The sequence below is a fragment of the Musca domestica genome, unplaced genomic scaffold (genome assembly GCF_030504385.1).
Source record: "Musca domestica strain aabys unplaced genomic scaffold, Musca_domestica.polishedcontigs.V.1.1 30, whole genome shotgun sequence".
Taxonomy (NCBI): Eukaryota; Metazoa; Arthropoda; class Insecta; order Diptera; family Muscidae; genus Musca; species Musca domestica.
Window position 1 is genome coordinate 9,382,120 of NW_026712300.1, and position 18,149 is coordinate 9,400,268.

General features: G+C 37.3%; 1 protein-coding gene across 2 annotated transcripts; it reads left to right on the top strand.

The window, feature by feature from the left end:
- Positions 1-2,706: 2,706 nt before the first annotated feature.
- LOC131803509 (uncharacterized) lies at positions 2,707-11,317 on the top strand. 2 transcript variants are annotated; one of them, XM_059124859.1, is made up of 3 exons: positions 2,707-2,825; positions 3,055-3,136; positions 10,070-11,317. In XM_059124859.1, the coding sequence occupies exon 3, from the start codon at positions 10,071-10,073 to the stop codon at positions 11,277-11,279; it is 1,209 nt and encodes a 402-aa protein (XP_058980842.1). In that variant the 5' UTR covers positions 2,707-2,825; positions 3,055-3,136; position 10,070; the 3' UTR covers positions 11,280-11,317. The 2 variants fall into 2 exon arrangements, with proteins under 2 accessions (XP_058980842.1, XP_058980841.1); XM_059124858.1 differs by having other exon boundaries at positions 2,707-3,136.
- The last annotated feature ends 6,832 nt before the right edge of the window (positions 11,318-18,149 follow it).

Consider the following 18,149-nt stretch of genomic DNA (forward strand, 5'->3'; position numbering starts at 1 on the left):
AGACAGATTTTAACGAAAATATGACTGATTTGACATGCAGCTAACCTTTAGGCATCTAAATGTCATCACATAGATAAACAAACCTGAGTTGAGTTGAGTTTGGATCAACGCGTGAACCACAAGCTATCATCCGCGTTTTATCGTAAGCGTTCATACATATCGTTGTACAACTAAATTGCAATATCGTTTACAACACATAGATATACTCGGCATTATATCTAACACCTTTTACCAATACTTCAGTGTTTTCTTTTCTTTTAAACCAGCTAACAATATTTTCCGAGTGCTCTGATGTCCCATTTTTTGTCGAGATATTCTGCCGTTTCTGCACATACTCAAAAAGCAAAAGTGAAATAAACAGCGTACACAGGGAGTTAACTCTTATTTGGTGACATTTTCTAATATTTCTCCAGAAAAGTTTCCGAGTAATCTGCACATTCATATCATTTGAAAAAAACACAAAGCGTTAACTTTTTTCTGTTGAGTTTTTTTAACCGTTCCTTTCCGAAAGCTTCCAATGGCTCTGCACGTGCTCGGTTAAAATTATTTGAAGAATTTTGTGTATACCCCTTTTTTATTATGATCACTTTGTTGTCAGAATTTTAACGGAGTACGTATGCAGTGTGTTACAATGAAAAGTTGTAAGTTACAGTGAAAATAATCAAAAATAAAACATATTCGCTGAAAAAGCTTCGTTCCACTCAAAAAGTTTTAAAACTCGATGAAAATTTAAAGGAAGATTTGGACCTTCAGAACCTTATGGTAAGTAAGTACCGTTCTACAATTTCTACTCCTATTAATATCTTGAATAGCTACGCCGTTTAAAAAATCAACCCCATGATAATGTAAAGACATTTTTATATGCAAATTTAAAACTTAATTTAAGAAATGTCGATGTCACTACAACGTTTTCTTGGCACAATATGAATATACAATACAGTTTAAAACCTTATTTATATTTATTTACATTGAATTGCAACTTTTTATGTTTTTTTATATATTAATTTCCCTATACCTTATATTTTACAAAAAGCCTGAATAAAAATAAGCTATTATTAAATTGAAATATATAAACAGATACAATTATTTAAAAAAATAAAATTTTAGTATTTCAGTAGGTCCAATCAGAGACATTACACTCTTTTGCACAGAGATGGCTTTATGAGTAGCCCGAATCAAATGATGAATTGGGCTTCGTCCGCCCCTTCTTTCGACCAAGAAATATAATTGTTAATAGTAATCGTTCGCCCGCTTCAAATGCGATTGTTCTTTCGGTAATGTATTTTGTCAATCATTTCACGGCGCGCAGAACAAAGCAGTTCTATTGGGAACAGCTATAGTGCATATCGTTCATATTGGTGTTTTTTTTCCCGCTAGAGCTTTGATTGATCCGGCATCTGAATCGCCATTTATTTCGGATCGACGTCAGAAAATCTTAAATCTGTCGGTAAATTCTACTTATTCGGTAGTTTCCGTGGTAAACAGTAGTACGCAGCTTCATGTCGAAAAATGCGCAATATAAAAGTTCGTGGTCGTTGTGATAAGTCGTCTGTTTCGGAAACATCGGCGTTGGTTGTAGATTCAATATCGAGAAATCTCCCAACAATTTCGGTCACTTCGGACCTAAGATTCAATTTTTCAAATATAGTTTTGGCTGATCTACAATTCGGTGATCCTCGTCCAGAAGATATTTTATAGGAACAGATTTGTACCCTTTGTCTTAATAGCCCCGAATGTGTAATTGGTCCCTAATGGCCTGAGATAGCTAACGACCCCGAATGTTTATAATGTAAGTCCATTTATTGCAAAAATTAATTTAAAAAAATGAAAAAAATTGGCTTACCATTCCATTATGTCATTGTATGTAAAAAAGGACGTTGAAACATATATTTGTTTTAAGGGAGGAAGCAAATGTTTAAGTCAGAATTGATAGTTAAAAAAAAGGGTTAAAAATAATTAAAAACCCAGCCGTTAATTTAAAGGGACATATCCGTTGAAATCTCTCTACTCCTAATACTACATCCTTGTTGTAAAATAGACAGATTTTAACGAAAATATGACTGATTTGACATGCAGCTAACCTTTAGGCATCTAAATGTCATCACATAGATAAACAAACCTGAGTTGAGTTGAGTTTGGATCAACGCGTGAACCACAAGCTATCTTCCGCGTTTTATCGTAAGCGTTCATACATATCGCTGTACAACTAAATTGCAATATCGTTTACAACACATAGATATACTCGGCATTATATCTAACACCTTTTACCAATACTTCAGTGTTTTCTTTTCTTTTAAACCAGCTAACAATATTTTCCGAGTGCTCTGATGTCCAATTTTTTGTCAAGATATTCTGCCGTTTCTGCACATACTCAAAAAGCAAAAGTGAAATAAACAGCGTACACAGGGAGTTAACTCTTATTTGGTGACATTTTCTAATATTTCTCCAGAAAAGTTTCCGAATAATCTGCACATTCACATCATTTGAAAAAAACACAAAGCGTTAACTTTTTTCTGTTGAGTTTTTTTACGTTCCTTTCCGAAAGCTTCCAATGGCTCTGCACGTGCTCGGTTAAAATTATTTGAAGAATTTTGTGTATACCCCTTTTTTTATTATTTGTTTGTAACGTTAACAATGGGTTAACGCATAATTAATTTGTAAATGATTAACCTCGTTTAGATCTGTCAACATAAATGTAACAGATTTCAACGAGTGGCGAATGGCGCCAAAGCCTCCACCTTCCTTCATGTTTTGATCGTTGGTTGACACTCGTCTCTTCTATCGCTCGATACGAAGTCGCGCTCCCCCGCTATTGTGCAAATCAGGTAATCTGTCTTACCAATTATTATTATTTATTATTATTATTAATAAATACGGCCTTTGCCATAATTCTTAAAACTAAAACCCCCCTATTGTGTTTTTATTCTATTTTGTTTGGTTGAGCTTTGCATCTTTCCCCGCATTGGCGCAAACATTGGTCCATTCGTACCGGATTACGAACGAGCTGTTGGTAAAAGAAGTAATCGTTTTCTTCTTTTTTTTCTAATTGCAAAGCATATCATCATCATCACCATCTATACAGTCCACCACATCATCTCCTTAACATCATCATCGTGTTTCTATCAAAAACAATCAGGTACGTACAGTGAAAAAAGTGCCGGTGAATTTAAATAAATAATTTTCTTGAAGAGAAAAGAAAAAACAAATTGTGTAAAAACAACAACAATCGCGTCGTTGATATTCCTTGTGGCCGTCTTACAACGCGTCGCTTACCCCGTCCCCTCCGTCTAGTTAGCAAATATTGTTTTGCCGACGGCAAATTGAAAATAAAGAAAAATCAAAATAATTGAAGAAAAAGTGTATTTTTTGGTATCTTTGTTGAAAATAAAATATTGTTGTGGGGTATCATTTTAATGTGCATAAAATTCCCCATCGATTGGTATAATTGAAATTTTAAAATTGTTAAATTTTTTGCAAAATTGCATTTTTAAGATTTAAAAAATTATTCACAAATCACCCCCAAAAATACACTTACTTCAATTACGTTGGTTTGTTTGTTGTTGTTGCGCGTTAGCGGTCATCATTTGTGCTTAGTCGGTCAGCCGCTTTACACACACACGCATACATACATACGTTTGGTATTGTCTGTTGTGTTACAGGTGACCCTCGATAAACGCAACTTAACATATTTTACAGGTGAACCTCGATAAACGGAACCAACATAAATATTAAAATCTTTCAAATTTTATTTTTGATTATTATTGAACGATAATTGGGTGTTAGAGAACGACGTTTTTGGAAAAATTAATAACGCGTACACCCTACGATCGGTCAATACGACTTTTTTAAATAAAAAGTGTTAAAATTGATTTTTTTCGTTTGGAATTTCAAAATTTTAATTACTTTGGAGATTTTAAATAAAATTTTTATTTTTTAAAATTTATTTTTTGAGAATACGCTACATTTGGTAGTTGATTGCCTAAATAGTAGGTTAACTGTGGAAATAAAAATAATAAAATCTCAATATTTTCGGTAGAAAATAATAAAAATTTGAATATTTTGAATTGTTTGTGCGCGAAAATACGTTTTTTTTTTTTTGGAAAATTACACAATTTAACAATTTTATTATATATTGATATTTCTTTGAATATATATTTGATATTTTTATTATTTATTTGAACATTTTCACATATTTTCATTGTATATTTGCATTTGGTTGCTAAATATCTCATCGGAGATTACAATTTTGGTGATTTTAGACCGGTTTTTTTGATATTTCACTATTGTGTGAGAGGTTCAAGGCATTTATTTCTCGGAAAATTTCGATTTCTTTGGCCCTATAGTGCGGTTTTGTTAGATTTTCGGAAGCTTTTCGGTATTTTTCTTGAACTTTGGAAAAACTCGGTTGATTTTTGAAACTTTTGGAGTTTTTGTATAAACTTTTGTGTTTTCTTCGTATATTGTGCGAAGAAGAATCAGTAATTCGTGGATTTTGTATAAATTATCTGAGCAAATCGTGCTTTAGTCGTTCCCTTCTTGCTTTTTGTAGTACAGATTTCGGGAAATTTATTCACAATGTCATTCACCCCAATTGATATGTTCACTAGAACTTCGGATGCGGTCATCCAGTTTAATGCTCGTTTCAATACGATGCGTGATGACCAGCTCGATATTCATGCGCTACAGTCTCATCTTAGTGCATTAGAAAAACTTTGGACGCAAGCACAGGACAAATTTGAAAAGTGCTGTGACTATATGATGTCGTCAGTAGAGACGACGAAAGAAGTTATCGATGCGGTTGATCAGAAATACAATTCGTCATTTCAAATCTATGTCGATTGCCAGTCCGCAATTAATAGAAAGCTAGGGCAATTCAAAAAATATCGTACTTCCTCTATTAATGGTAGTCTTTGTGGTTCGGTTGCTTCGTTGATAGAAACGCCGGGCGAGACTTCAGCTAAGTCGCCCATACAAAACTCGCAAGCTACGGACAACAATTTGAGTACTTCGACTCATGCTTCCCGCGAAAATCGTTCGCAGATACCAACTCCGCTTTCCTCTATTGTGAGAAATAATAGTGCCAGTTTTAGGACTACAGAGGAAGTTTCTCATTTGGATTGTGTCCATAACCTTGCCCTACCGCCGTGCGATACGGACATATTTGAAGGTGATTTCCACTCATGGCCAACATTTAGGGATTTGTTTACGGCTATATATATTGTTAATGGTCGTCTTACCGACGTTGAAAAACTTTGTCATCTGGTTAGAAAGACTTCTGGTGAAGCTCGCGAGATTGTATCGAAGTTCCCTTTAATTAATCGTAGTTTCGAGCTCGCGTGGAAGGCTCTAGTTGAAACTTATGATAACCCTCGGCTTCTGGTTCATAACCAATTGAAAATTTTGTTTGATATTCCGGTCCTCTATAGTGAGACTAGTTCCGGATTAAAGTCGATCCAACGTGGTATCAATGGATGCCTGTCTTCGATGTCCGTGTATGATGTCAATACGGAAAATTGGGATCCGATATTAGTATTTTTGTGTCTCCAGAGATTGCCAAAAATTACTCAGACTCTTTGGGAGCAGAGTGTTAAGGATAAATCTTCTCTTTCGTCCTGGAAGGACTTGGATGCCTTCCTCACTGAGCGCATACGTACGCTCATGTGCCTCCATGATATGCGTGCAACAGATCAGTCTAAGCGGTCAAATAATAGTAAAGTTCAAGCGCATCATTCAAATATCAGAATTCCAGAGCCACCGCGTTCTCCCCGCGCTTCGAAAGGTTCAAATTGTTTAATTTGTCAAAATCAACGTCATAAATTGTATGACTGTCCCCGCTTTAAGAGTTTCACACCCGCTGATCGATACAAAGTAATGAAACGTCATCATCTTTGTATCAACTGTCTTAGGAACGATCATGAAGTTAAGAATTGTGATAGCAAACGTCGGTGTTCGAAGTGTAACAAGTCCCACCATACGTTGTTGCATCGGAATGATATTACCTCTAGTAATTCAAATCGAACTTCCACCGTTACTAGCAATGCCCCCCAAAATTCGAGTGTTACGCCTTCGACTGTCCCCCCTAATTCAGAAAATTGCGCGCCCGGCACATCCGCCGGTTGCTTGCCCGACAAGTATTTCACGCCGCGCAGAACAAGGCTGTACTCTTAGGTACCGCAATGGTGAATATTGTTCATCTAGGTGTTTCATTTCCTGCCAGGGCGTTAATAGATCCTGCTTCCGAGTCCTCTTTCATTTCAGAGAGACTCCAAACTCGTTTGAAGCTCCCTGCGCGTTCTACGAATGCTGTAATTTCAGGAGTTAGTTGTTCACTCTCGGCCACGGCTAATAAAGCTTGTCGTTTACAAATTAGCAGTCCTTTCGACCCTTCTCTGAAATTGGAAACCAACGTTTTAGTTTTGCGTGCCATTTCTGGAAATCTTCCCTCGTTTGTGGTTAATTCCGACTTAAGGTCACAAATTCCCGATCTTCGCTTGGCAGATGTTAACCTTTTTGAATCTCGTCCCGTCGATCTGCTGTTAGGTGCTGATCTTTATCCAAAAATATTGTTAGATGGTTGTCGTCCCATTTTGTCTGGAGCATTGCTTGCTCAAAATACTGTATTTGGTTGGCTTGTTACGGGTCCTATCCCAGCCACACAAGTTCGAACATTTGCCACTACTGTCGATGTAGCAGAGGAAGACAAAATCCAACAGACCCTTTTGCGATTCTGGGAAATCGAAGAGCCTCCTAAACGCAAAATATTATCTCCATCGGACCGTTTTTGTGAGGATAATTACGCCCGGACTACTCGTAGGGACTCAGAGGGTAGGTATATAGTTACGCTGCCACTTAAATCTGAGATTAGCGCTATCGGGTATTTGGGAGAGTCTCGAGCGAACGTCCTCAAACAATATTATCGGAATGAGAGTTCTCTATTGAAAAAGCCTGAATTAAAACTAGTTTACGACCAGGTATTATCGGAATATTTGGAACTTGACCACATGAGGCCGGTACCCGCAAATACTTCTATGGATGTCCTTTCGTGTTATCTACCACATCACCCCGTCATAAACCTAGCAAAACAGACCACGAAACTTAGAGTAGTGTTCAATGCCTCGAATAAAACGTCGAATGGGCAGAGTCTTAACGACATATTGCACGTAGGCCCAACTTTACAACAAGATTTAGTTCTTTTGATCCTCCGTTGGCGTATCTTCAAATTCGTGTTTAACTCGGACATTACTCAAATGTATAGGCAAGTTCGTGTAGATTCAAAGCATTCGCCCCTTCAGAGAATTTTGTATCGGAATTCAACAACAAAACAGGTCCTAGATTACGAACTACAGACAGTGACGTTCGGTGTAAATTGTGCACCATATTTAGCGATTAGAACGCTTCTTCAACTGGCCGATGATACTGAGTCAGAGTTTCCCCTCGCGGCGCATATATTGCGAAAATGTATGTACGTTGATGACGTTTTGGCAGGAGCTCATGACATCGAGACTGCATTGGCAGCTAGGGACCAGTTGATTAGGGCACTATCGTCGGCAAAGTTCGAGCTGCGAAAATGGACAGCGAATAATAGAGCTATTTTGGATTGCTTCCCCCCTGAGCATTTGGTAGATGCTCAGCTTTTATCGTTTGTAGAAGCTAGTAGTTCTAAACCTCTGGGTATTAGGTGGAATGCGCGTTTAGATTGTTTCTTCTTCGAAGTGAGTCCTATTGTCAATAAACACTTCACTAAAAGGGAAGTTCTTTCGGCAATCGCGAAATTGTTTGACCCTGTCGGTTGGTTGGCCCCTGTGATTGTTAGGGCGAAAATGATAATGCAGAAGATTTGGCTGGACAACATTGGTTGGGATGATCAACTTCTGGCAGCTACTGAGGCTGAATGGAGAAGTTTTGTCGAAACATATCCGCATGTTAACTCGATTCGGATACCTAGATGGGTTCAATATGTGCCAGGATTTTCTGTTGAACTTCATGTCTTTTCCGATGCCTCGGAAAAGGCATACGCGGGGGTAGTATATATACGTGTCGAGTCCCCCGATGGAAAAATCTTCGTTAATTTGCTGTCGTGCAAAACGAAAGTTGCCCCTTTGAAATCAATTTCGCTTCCTCGCTTGGAACTTTGTGGAGCAGTTTTAGCATCAGACCTATTGAAAACTATTGTGCGGGAAATAGATCTGGAATTTAATCAAATTTATTGTTGGACAGATTCGACTATAGTTCTTGCCTGGTTGAAGAGAACCCCCTCTACTTGGACGACCTTTGTAGCCAATAGGGTGTGTCGAATCCAAGAAAATGTTGGCAATTATAATTGGTACCATGTTAAATCTGAAGATAATCCTGCTGATTTAGGAAGTCGAGGATTGTCTCCGATAGAATTGTCAGCCTCCCCCCTATGGTGGAACGGTCCTAGTTGGCTAGGTAAAACTAAATCGGAATGGTCTATTCGTGATCTGGCTCCGATTAGTACTGAAATGGAAATGCGACCCGTTAAATGTCACTTTGCTTTCTTTCCGTCGACATTTAAAGAGATTTTGGAAGACTTTTCTTGTTTGCGTAGAGCTCTTCACTTCATTGTATACGCGTTTCGATTTATTCGTCAAACACATCCCCGGTATAGAAACCATTACTACTATCCCACTAGACGCATTTCCTCGGCAGAGATTATTGACGCACGTAATTATTGTGCAATACGGCTCAAAAAATATATTTCGTCAGCGATTATAAGAATCTGTTAGACAAGAAGGCGTTAGATAGTAAGAGTTTGTTGGCTCCTCTCAATCCTTTCCTAGATGACAATGGTGTCATGCGAATGAATGGTAGACTGGTAAATTCGCCCACACTTGCACCTTCGGAACGTAATCCTATAATTGTCCCCTATAGGAGTGCCTTTGCTCTACGGTTGGTAGAATATACCCACCAAAAATCTGTCCATGGTGATATCCAGTTAATGATGCGAACTTTGAGGTTGGAATATTGGATTCCGCGTATGAAAAGTTTGGTTCGGCTGGTTGTTCGTCGCTGTAAAGTGTGCCTTCTGTTGAAGAAACGTGCTTGCAGTCAATTTATGGCTGCCCTTCCCCCTGAGAGAACAACTCTTAATCGACCTTTTACAAACACTGGTGTGGATTTCGCAGGTCCGTTTGATGTAAAATCGTATCTAGGTCGGTCTTGTAAAATAACAAAGGGCTATGTATGTGTCTTTGTATGTTTCTCTACAAAGGCAATTCATTTGGAAGCAGTGTCCGATTTGTCGACTGCTAATTTTTTGGCTGCGTTACATAGATTTATTGCTCGACGTGGTTGTCCCCATTCCATTTTTTCGGATAATGGAACAAATTTTGTTGGAGCATCGCGTGAACTTCAAAGAAATTTTAAAGATTTCCTCCAAAAAAGCGCTGACTCCGCCTCCTCGTCTTTATCAGACCAGGGACTATCATGGCATTTTATACCTGCTGGTGCCCCTCACATGGGAGGGTTATGGGAAGCTGGAGTCAAGAGCTTCAAGTTACATTTTCGGAAGCAATCTCGAAATTTAAAATTTACGTTTGAAGAATTAGCCACGGTATTGGCTAGGATCGAAGCTTGTCTTAATTCTCGGCCGTTGTGTCCAATGTCGGATAATCCAGGAGAAATCGTTGCATTGACGCCAGGTCACTTCTTGATTGGTGCCCCCTTGTTAGCCCCGCCTGAACCTCTCATCACAGAGCAACCATTAAGTCTAATTAATCGGTTTAGGAAAGTTCAGGCCCTTGCCCACCAGTTTAGTTTAAGGTGGAAAGATGAATATCTCAAGCAGTTGCATATGAGATATAAGTGGAAATTTCCCCAAAGAGAAATGGCGATTGGCGATCTAGTCGTTGTTCGTCATGATCAGCTTCCCCCAACGTCGTGGAAATTAGGGCGTATAGAAAATGTTTTTCCGGGCACCGACGGTCATGTTAGAGTCGCGGACGTTCGAACGGAAAACGGCGTTGTAAGACGGCCCATTACAAAGTTGGTCGTTTTGACCGACCACACTCCCGCAAACGAATAATATTGTTCTCTTCTCATTATATAGTATGTCGGTGAAAATCTATTCGGAAGAAGAACTTTTGAATGTTGATGACGGTTTTGATTATAATGAACCTCGGCCCACCGATCCCCAAGCTGGAATGTCGTCAGCTGCAGTGGAAGCAGCCCTTGTTGAGCCGATCGCGGCTGTAAAAATCTCAGAACGTGGGTCCGAATCCGATAAAGCGGATTCATCTGCGGCCCTCGCTGAACCGATGCAAACCGAGTCCGAATCCATAGCAACGGATTCATCTGCGGCTCCGGTTCTTGATTCACCCCCCAAAAATGATACATTACAAACCGAGTCCGGATCTTCGGGTCCATCTGCGGCTCCGGTTGCCACACCTCATTTGGAGGAGTCGGAAAATAATTTAAGGTCCGAAACCCATAAGGTTTCATCTGCGGCCTCACATAAATGTCGCCTTTGTGATCGCATGCACCCGCTGGATAGATGTAGTGACTTCCGGGTTATGAATGTTGACATGCGACGTCGCATTGTCCTAAAATACAATGACTGCATACGGTGTTTATCTAAATCCCACCAAGCTAGGGACTGCCGAAGCAAAAGAAAATGTGCCGTATGCAATGAAGAACACCACACCCTCCTTCATGAAGATTCGAAGACCGTGGTTAAACCCACTAATAATCGTCAGCGTCGTCCGCGGACCGATAGGTATCGGTCACGTAACAGTCCGTATAGTCGTCCGTCTCCCCCCTCGCAGATAGGATTGGTCGGCTTGTTGTCCCTCCAAACAGGTATCTGCCTATCCCCGACTTTGATAGTCAAAATTATGTCGTCCGATCGACCCACTATTGTGAGGGCGGTTTTGGACCCGTGTAGTAGGCAGAGTCAGATATGTTCCTCTTTGGTGCATAATCTTCGACTCCCTACTTCTAGAATCGAAGGTAGCCAAATATGTCGGCTGACCGTTAGTTCGATCTATGACCGGAGTCAGTCCATTTCAATTGTGGCTGTGGTAACCAATTTGGACCATGCGCTTACGCCTACAGCGGTAATCCCCGAGCGCATTCGTGACTCATTTTTAGGTCTTCCTTTGGCAGATCCCGATTTTAATAGGCCTGGTCGGGTGGCCTTGGTACTCGGGCCGGAAGTTTATGCCAGGGTCGTAACTCATCGGGTGCAAGCGACGCCAGGGTTGCCGATAGCCCACTACACCATATTTGGGTGGGTATTGTCGGGCATATGTAACACATAGTGTTACACAATGTTTTTTGAAAAAAAAAAAAAAAGAGAAATAAAGAAAAAAAAATGAATTAAATTGAAATTGAATGAAAAAAAAAAGTTGAAAAAAATTTATTTATTATTGTATTTTAGTTACAACATCTCAATATGTTGCAAGGTGGGCGGCATGTTTAATTTAGATTGGTAATTATTTGTTTGTAACGTTAACAATGGGTTAACGCATAATTAATTTGTAAATGATTAACCTCGTTTAGATCTGTCAACATAAATGTAAACAGATTTCAACGAGTGGCGAATGGCGCCAAAGCCTCCACCTTCCTTCATGTTTTGATCGTTGGTTGACACTCGTCTCTTCTATCGCTCGATACGAAGTCGCGCTCCCCCGCTATTGTGCAAATCAGGTAATCTGTCTTACCAATTATTATTATTTATTATTATTATTAATAAATACGGCCTTTGCCATAATTCTTAAAACTAAAACCCCCCTATTGTGTTTTTATTCTATTTTGTTTGGTTGAGCTTTGCATCTTTCCCCGCATTGGCGCAAACACACTTTGTTGTCAGAATTTTAACGGAGTACGTATGCAGTGTGTTACAATGAAAAGTTGTAAGTTACAGTGAAAATAATCAAAAATAAAACATATTCGCTGAAAAAACTTCGTTCCACTCAAAAGTTTTAAAACTAGATGAAAATTTAAAGGAAGATTTGGACCTTCAGAACCTTATGGTAAGTAAGTACCGTTCTACAATTTCTACTCCTATTAACATCTTGAATAGCTACGCCGTTTAAAAAATCAACCCCATGACAATGTAAAGACATTTTTATATGCAAATTTAAAACTTAATTTAAGAAATGTCGATGTCACTACAACGTTTTCTTGGCACAATATGAATATAGAATACAGTTTAAAACCTTATTTATATTTATTTACATTGAATTGCAACTTTTTATGTTTTTTTATATATTAATTTCCCTATACCTTATATTTTACAAAAAGCCTGAATAAAAATAAGCTATTATTAAATTGATATAAACAGATACAATTATTTAAAAAAATAAAATTTTAGTATTTCAGTAGGTCCAATCAGAGACATTACACTCTTTTGCACAGAGATGGCTTTATGAGTAGCCCGAATCAAATGATGAATTGGGCTTCGTCCGCCCCTTCTTTCGACCAAGAAATATAATTGTTAATAGTAATCGTTCGCCCGCTTCAAATGCGATTGTTCTTTCGGTAATGTATTTTGTCAATCATTTCACGGCGCGCAGAACAAAGCAGTTCTATTGGGAACAGCTATAGTGCATATCGTTCATATTGGTGTTTTTTTCCCGCTAGAGCTTTGATTGATCCGGCATCTGAATCGCCATTTATTTCGGATCGACGTCAGAAAATCTTAAATCTGTCGGTAAATTCTACTTATTCGGTAGTTTCCGTGGTAAACAGTAGTACGCAGCTTCATGTCGAAAAATGCGCAATATAAAAGTTCGTGGTCGTTGTGATAAGTCGTCTGTTTCGGAAACATCGGCGTTGGTTGTAGATTCAATATCGAGAAATCTCCCAACAATTTCGGTCACTTCGGACCTAAGATTCAATTTTTCAAATATAGTTTTGGCTGATCTACAATTCGGTGATCCTCGTCCAGAAGATATTTTTATAGGAACAGATTTGTACCCTTTGTCTTAATAGCCCCGAATGTGTAATTGGTCCCTAATGGCCTGAGATAGCTAACGACCCCGAATGTTTATAATGTAAGTCCATTTATTGCAAAAATTAATTTAAAAAAATGAAAAAAATTGGCTTACCATTCCATTATGTCATTGTATGTAAAAAAGGACGTTGAAACATATATTTGTTTTAAGGGAGGAAGCAAATGTTTAAGTTAGAATTGATAGTTAAAAAAAATGGTTAAAAATAATTAAAAACCCAGCCGTTAATTTAAAGGGACATATCCGTTGAAATCTCTCTACTCCTAATACTACATCCTTGTTGTAAAATAGACAGATTTTAACGAAAATATGACTGATTTGACATGCAGCTAACCTTTAGGCATCTAAATGTCATCACATAGATAAACAAACCTGAGTTGAGTTGAGTTTGGATCAACGCGTGAACCACAAGCTATCATCCGCGTTTTATCGTAAGCGTTCATACATATCGCTGTACAACTAAATTGCAATATCGTTTACAACACATAGATATACTCGGCATTATATCTAACACCTTTTACCAATACTTCAGTGTTTTCTTTCTTTTAAACCAGCTAACAATATTTTCCGAGTGCTCTGATGTCCCATTTTTTGTCAAGATATTCTGCCGTTTCTGCACATACTCAAAAAGCAAAAGTGAAATAAACAGCGTACACAGAGAGTTAACTCTTATTTGGTGACATTTTCTAATATTTCTCCAGAAAAGTTTCCGAATAATCTGCACATTCACATCATTTGAAAAAAACACAAAGCGTTAACTTTTTTCTGTTGAGTTTTTTTACGTTCCTTTCCGAAAGCTTCCAATGGCTCTGCACGTGCTCGGTTAAAATTATTTGAAGAATTTGTGTATACCCCTTTTTTTATTATGATCACTTTGTTGTCAGAATTTTAACGGAGTACGTATGCAGTGTGTTACAATGAAAAGTTGTAAGTTACAGTGAAAATAATCAAAAATAAAACATATTCGCTGAAAAGCTTCGTTCCACTCAAAAAGTTTTAAAACTAGATGAAAATTTAAAGGAAGATTTGGACCTTCAGAACCTTATGGTAAGTAAGTACCGTTCTACAATTTCTACTCCTATTAACATCTTGAATAGCTACGCCGTTTAAAAAATCAACCCCATGACAATGTAAAGACATTTTTATATGCAAATTTAAAACTTAATTTAAGAAATGTCGATGTCACTACAACGTTTTCTTGGCACAATATGAATATAGAATACAGTTTAAAACCTTATTTATATTTATTTACATTGAATTGCAACTTTTTATGTTTTTTTATATATTAATTTCCCTATACCTTATATTTTACAAAAAGCCTGAATAAAAATAAGCTATTATTAAATTGATATAAACAGATACAATTATTTAAAAAAATAAAATTTTAGTATTTCAGTTTTTCGATAAATAAATAAATTCCGATTTTTATTTTGCGAATTTCGTATAAAACATCCGAAAATTTTTCGATTTTCTAATGAATTATTCAAATCCTTGCTGATTTTCGGATAAAACTATAGAATAAATTCAGATTTTAAGTTTAGAATTTCGTATCAAACATCCGAGAATCTACAGAATCTCGGATTAAACATCCGACACGTTTCGGAACTTCGTATTAAACATCCTATATTCTCCGATTTTCGGATAAAACTATAAACAATTACAGATTTTTTCCGAATTTCTTACCAAGCATCCGAAAAAATTCCGAATTTCGTATCAAACATCATATAATTCTCCGAATTTTCCTTTCTTCTTTGGCGAATTCTATAAGAATTCACCCTGAAACTCTAACGTTCTTTCAGAATTTTTTTCGAAAACACTTTCAGAATTTTGAGCAATATCACAAAAGTTCGTTCTGAATCCGACATCAGAGTCGGAAATTTGTTCAGAATTTTTTTCCGAATTCGGAAGAAAATCGGCAAAAATGTTAGCTGGGTATATACAACCCTTTTAAATTTGGACGGCCACACGTGCCTATTGGACTTACTGACTCTATTGGGAGAGATTCGTCGGCACTTCTTCCCTAGAGTCTCTATAGTGCGGACTTAACATTTGTCCTAACGAACCGGATATAGCACTTTGGATTACTACTGGAATACCTTTGTAATCTTTACATACAGTCCACAAAGGCATCACCGTTTAATTTATTTACATAAATTTTCATCGGTACGTATAGTGAGCAAAACGACAATAACAAGTATTTCGTTTATTGGTTTTTATTTGTATATTTTTCATTTCTAAATCGATTTATTCGTTTATTGTTATTAAATTTTGGTCTTAATTTTGGTCTCTCTCATGTAGAAAGTCCACAAGACCTTGACACACTTGATAGCAAGTATGATGTTTCGTCTGAAGAATATTTGATTTGTGCATCGACGATTTAACGATTGTTATCTAAGATTTAGCGTGAATCAAATGTGTCCCAGGACTCATCTCATAACAGTTCAGTAGATTCCTTAACGGAACTTCCTGACAATATTTTTTTAGTCTTAAGCTTTATTGTTGATCCTCCAAATGTAGATAGCTTTCTTAATCTGGCGATACCTCCTTGCAATATTGAGGTCTTCAATGGAAATATTTCGACCTGGCCGCTCTTACAGATTTGTTTACTATGGTTTTCATTAATAACACTCGATTGACAGATATCGAACTTACATGTCATCTTGGTTATAAGACTAGTGGTGAGGCTCGAGAAATCGTCTCGAAGTTCCCTTTAACTTATCGGAATTTAGAACCGGCGTGGAATGCTTTAATTTCCACATGTAATAATACACAGTTGCTGATTCACAGCCAATTGAAGTCATAGTTCGCGCTTCCTGTGTTGGAACAGGAACCTAGTGCGGAACTTAAGTCTATACAACGCGGAATTAATAGTTGTCTTCCGGCAATAGCAATTTGATATCACATCAAATTGATATCACATCACTGTATTCATTTGTCTGCATAAAATGCCAAAGATCCCACATGCTTTATGGGAGGAAAGTGTGTAAACAAAATCGTCTCTTTCATCTTGAAGAGAATTGGATGCATTCTTGACAGAGAATTCGAACTCTTCTGTCTTTGCATGAAATGAGAAAGGTTGACACATCTCTTATTTTGAATCGCAATAATGTTTCTTCTAAGATTGTTGCTTCCGCTTCTCCCGCGTCTTCCAATCTTTATGATGTTCATTCCTCCCCTCGTTTGTCTTGTAATTCTTGTTGTGTCCTTTGTTCAGAGCAACAACATAGATTGCATTTTTGTCCCCGGTTCATAAATGGAACACCGGTGGAAAGATTCAAATTGATAAAAATGTATCATTTATAGTAAATAGCCTTCTTAAGGGACACGAAGTCAAAAATTGCGTTGTTGTCTTAAGTGCAGAGACATTACATTCTGTTGCACAAAGATGGCTCTATTATGAGTAGTCCGAGTCAAATGGTGACTCCTATAAATGATTCGTCCGCCTCCTCCTTCCGACCAAAAAAAATAATTGTTAATAGTAATCGTTCGCCCGCTTCAAATGCGATTATTCTAGGAGTTTCTATCGACCATGTAGTCCGTCGATCATTTCACGTCGCGCAAAACAAAGCAGTTCTATTGAGAACAGATATAGTGAATATCGGCATCTGAATAGTCATTAATTTCGGAACGACTTCAGAAAAACTTAAATCTGTTGGTAAATTCTACTAATTTTGTAGTTTCCGCAGTAAATAGTAGTACGCAGCTATATTTCGAAAAATGTGCAACATAAAAGTTCGTTGTCGTGGTTATAAATCGCCTATTTTGGAAACATCGGCGTTGGTTGTAGATTCAGTACCGAGAAATCTCCCAACAATTTCGGTCAGTTTGGACCTGAGATCAAATTGGTCAAATATAGTTTTGGCTGATCCACAATTCGGTAATTCTCGTCCAGTAGATATTTTGATAGGAGCAGATTTGACCCTAACTTGGTAAAAAATCATAGTTCTCGTTTTTCGTCCGGTACACTTCTCGCTTAAAATACTCATTTCGGTTGGATTATTACGGGTCCTATCACAAAAATGTTTGTCGTCGTATATCTTACGGATTGTCCGTGGTTTGGCGGCCTTATCAAGCGAAACACATGTTGCTCACTTCGAAGGGTCCCTGCCTGCGGTCTCTAATGACCCCGAATGATTAAAATCGTTCCTGGCCTGGGGTCTTTAATAGTCCCGAATGTGTAATTGGTCCCTAATGGCCTGAGATAGCAAACGACCCCGAATGTTTATAATGTAAGTCCATTTATTTCAAAAAATTAATTTAAAAAAAAGAAAAAAACTGGCTCACCACTTTGTGTCATTGTATGCAATAAAGGACATTTGTTGAAACATATAGCTGTTTCAAGGGAGGCAGCAAATGTATAAGTTAGAATTGATGGTTAAAAATAGTTAAAAACTGAGTTCTTAATTTAAAAGAACATAGTCGTTGAAATCTCTCTACTCCTACGAACATGTGATTGATTTGAAATGCAGCCAACCGTTAGGGATCTAAATGTCATCACATAGATAAACAAAATTGAGTTGAGTTTGGATCAACGATGTCCGATTTTTGTCTAGATTTTCTGAAGTGTCTCTCTTGTTTATCTTTTGATTATGATCAGTTTGTTGTCAAAATTTGAACGGGCACGTGAGTTATGTATATAAGATCACTTTTGTCCTCCACTATATTTTATTTTATTCTCAATGAAATTCTAAACTTGAAATTATCAATATAAACTAAACTTAAGAAATACATATGTACATGAAACACCATTTTCACAAAAATATATTGAATTCAATCCAAAGTACAAAAATATTTGGCCTCTTAAGTGAAATTCTTCAATTTAAAGCTAAATAGCAAAGTGAATGAAATAAAGGTAATATTAGCAAAGTTACGTAACATAAATCAACAACAACAATAAACATTAAATAAAACAACAACAAAATCATTTTAAAAAGGGTTACGTGACTTTTGTCATAAACATTATAGACATTAAGAGCCGATTAACTATTGTGAAATGCCACAAGCATCACTCTCCGTAAATGATGTTCTTAAAGATGCTCGGCGTATTCATGAGTACAGAGGAGACGAATCATACGCTCTCACATCATTTTTAACGTGCGGTGGATACCGTGTTCTCCATTGTCCAAACTAATGAAGGGATGAAAGAGTATATTTATCAAAGAGTGGTGTTGAATA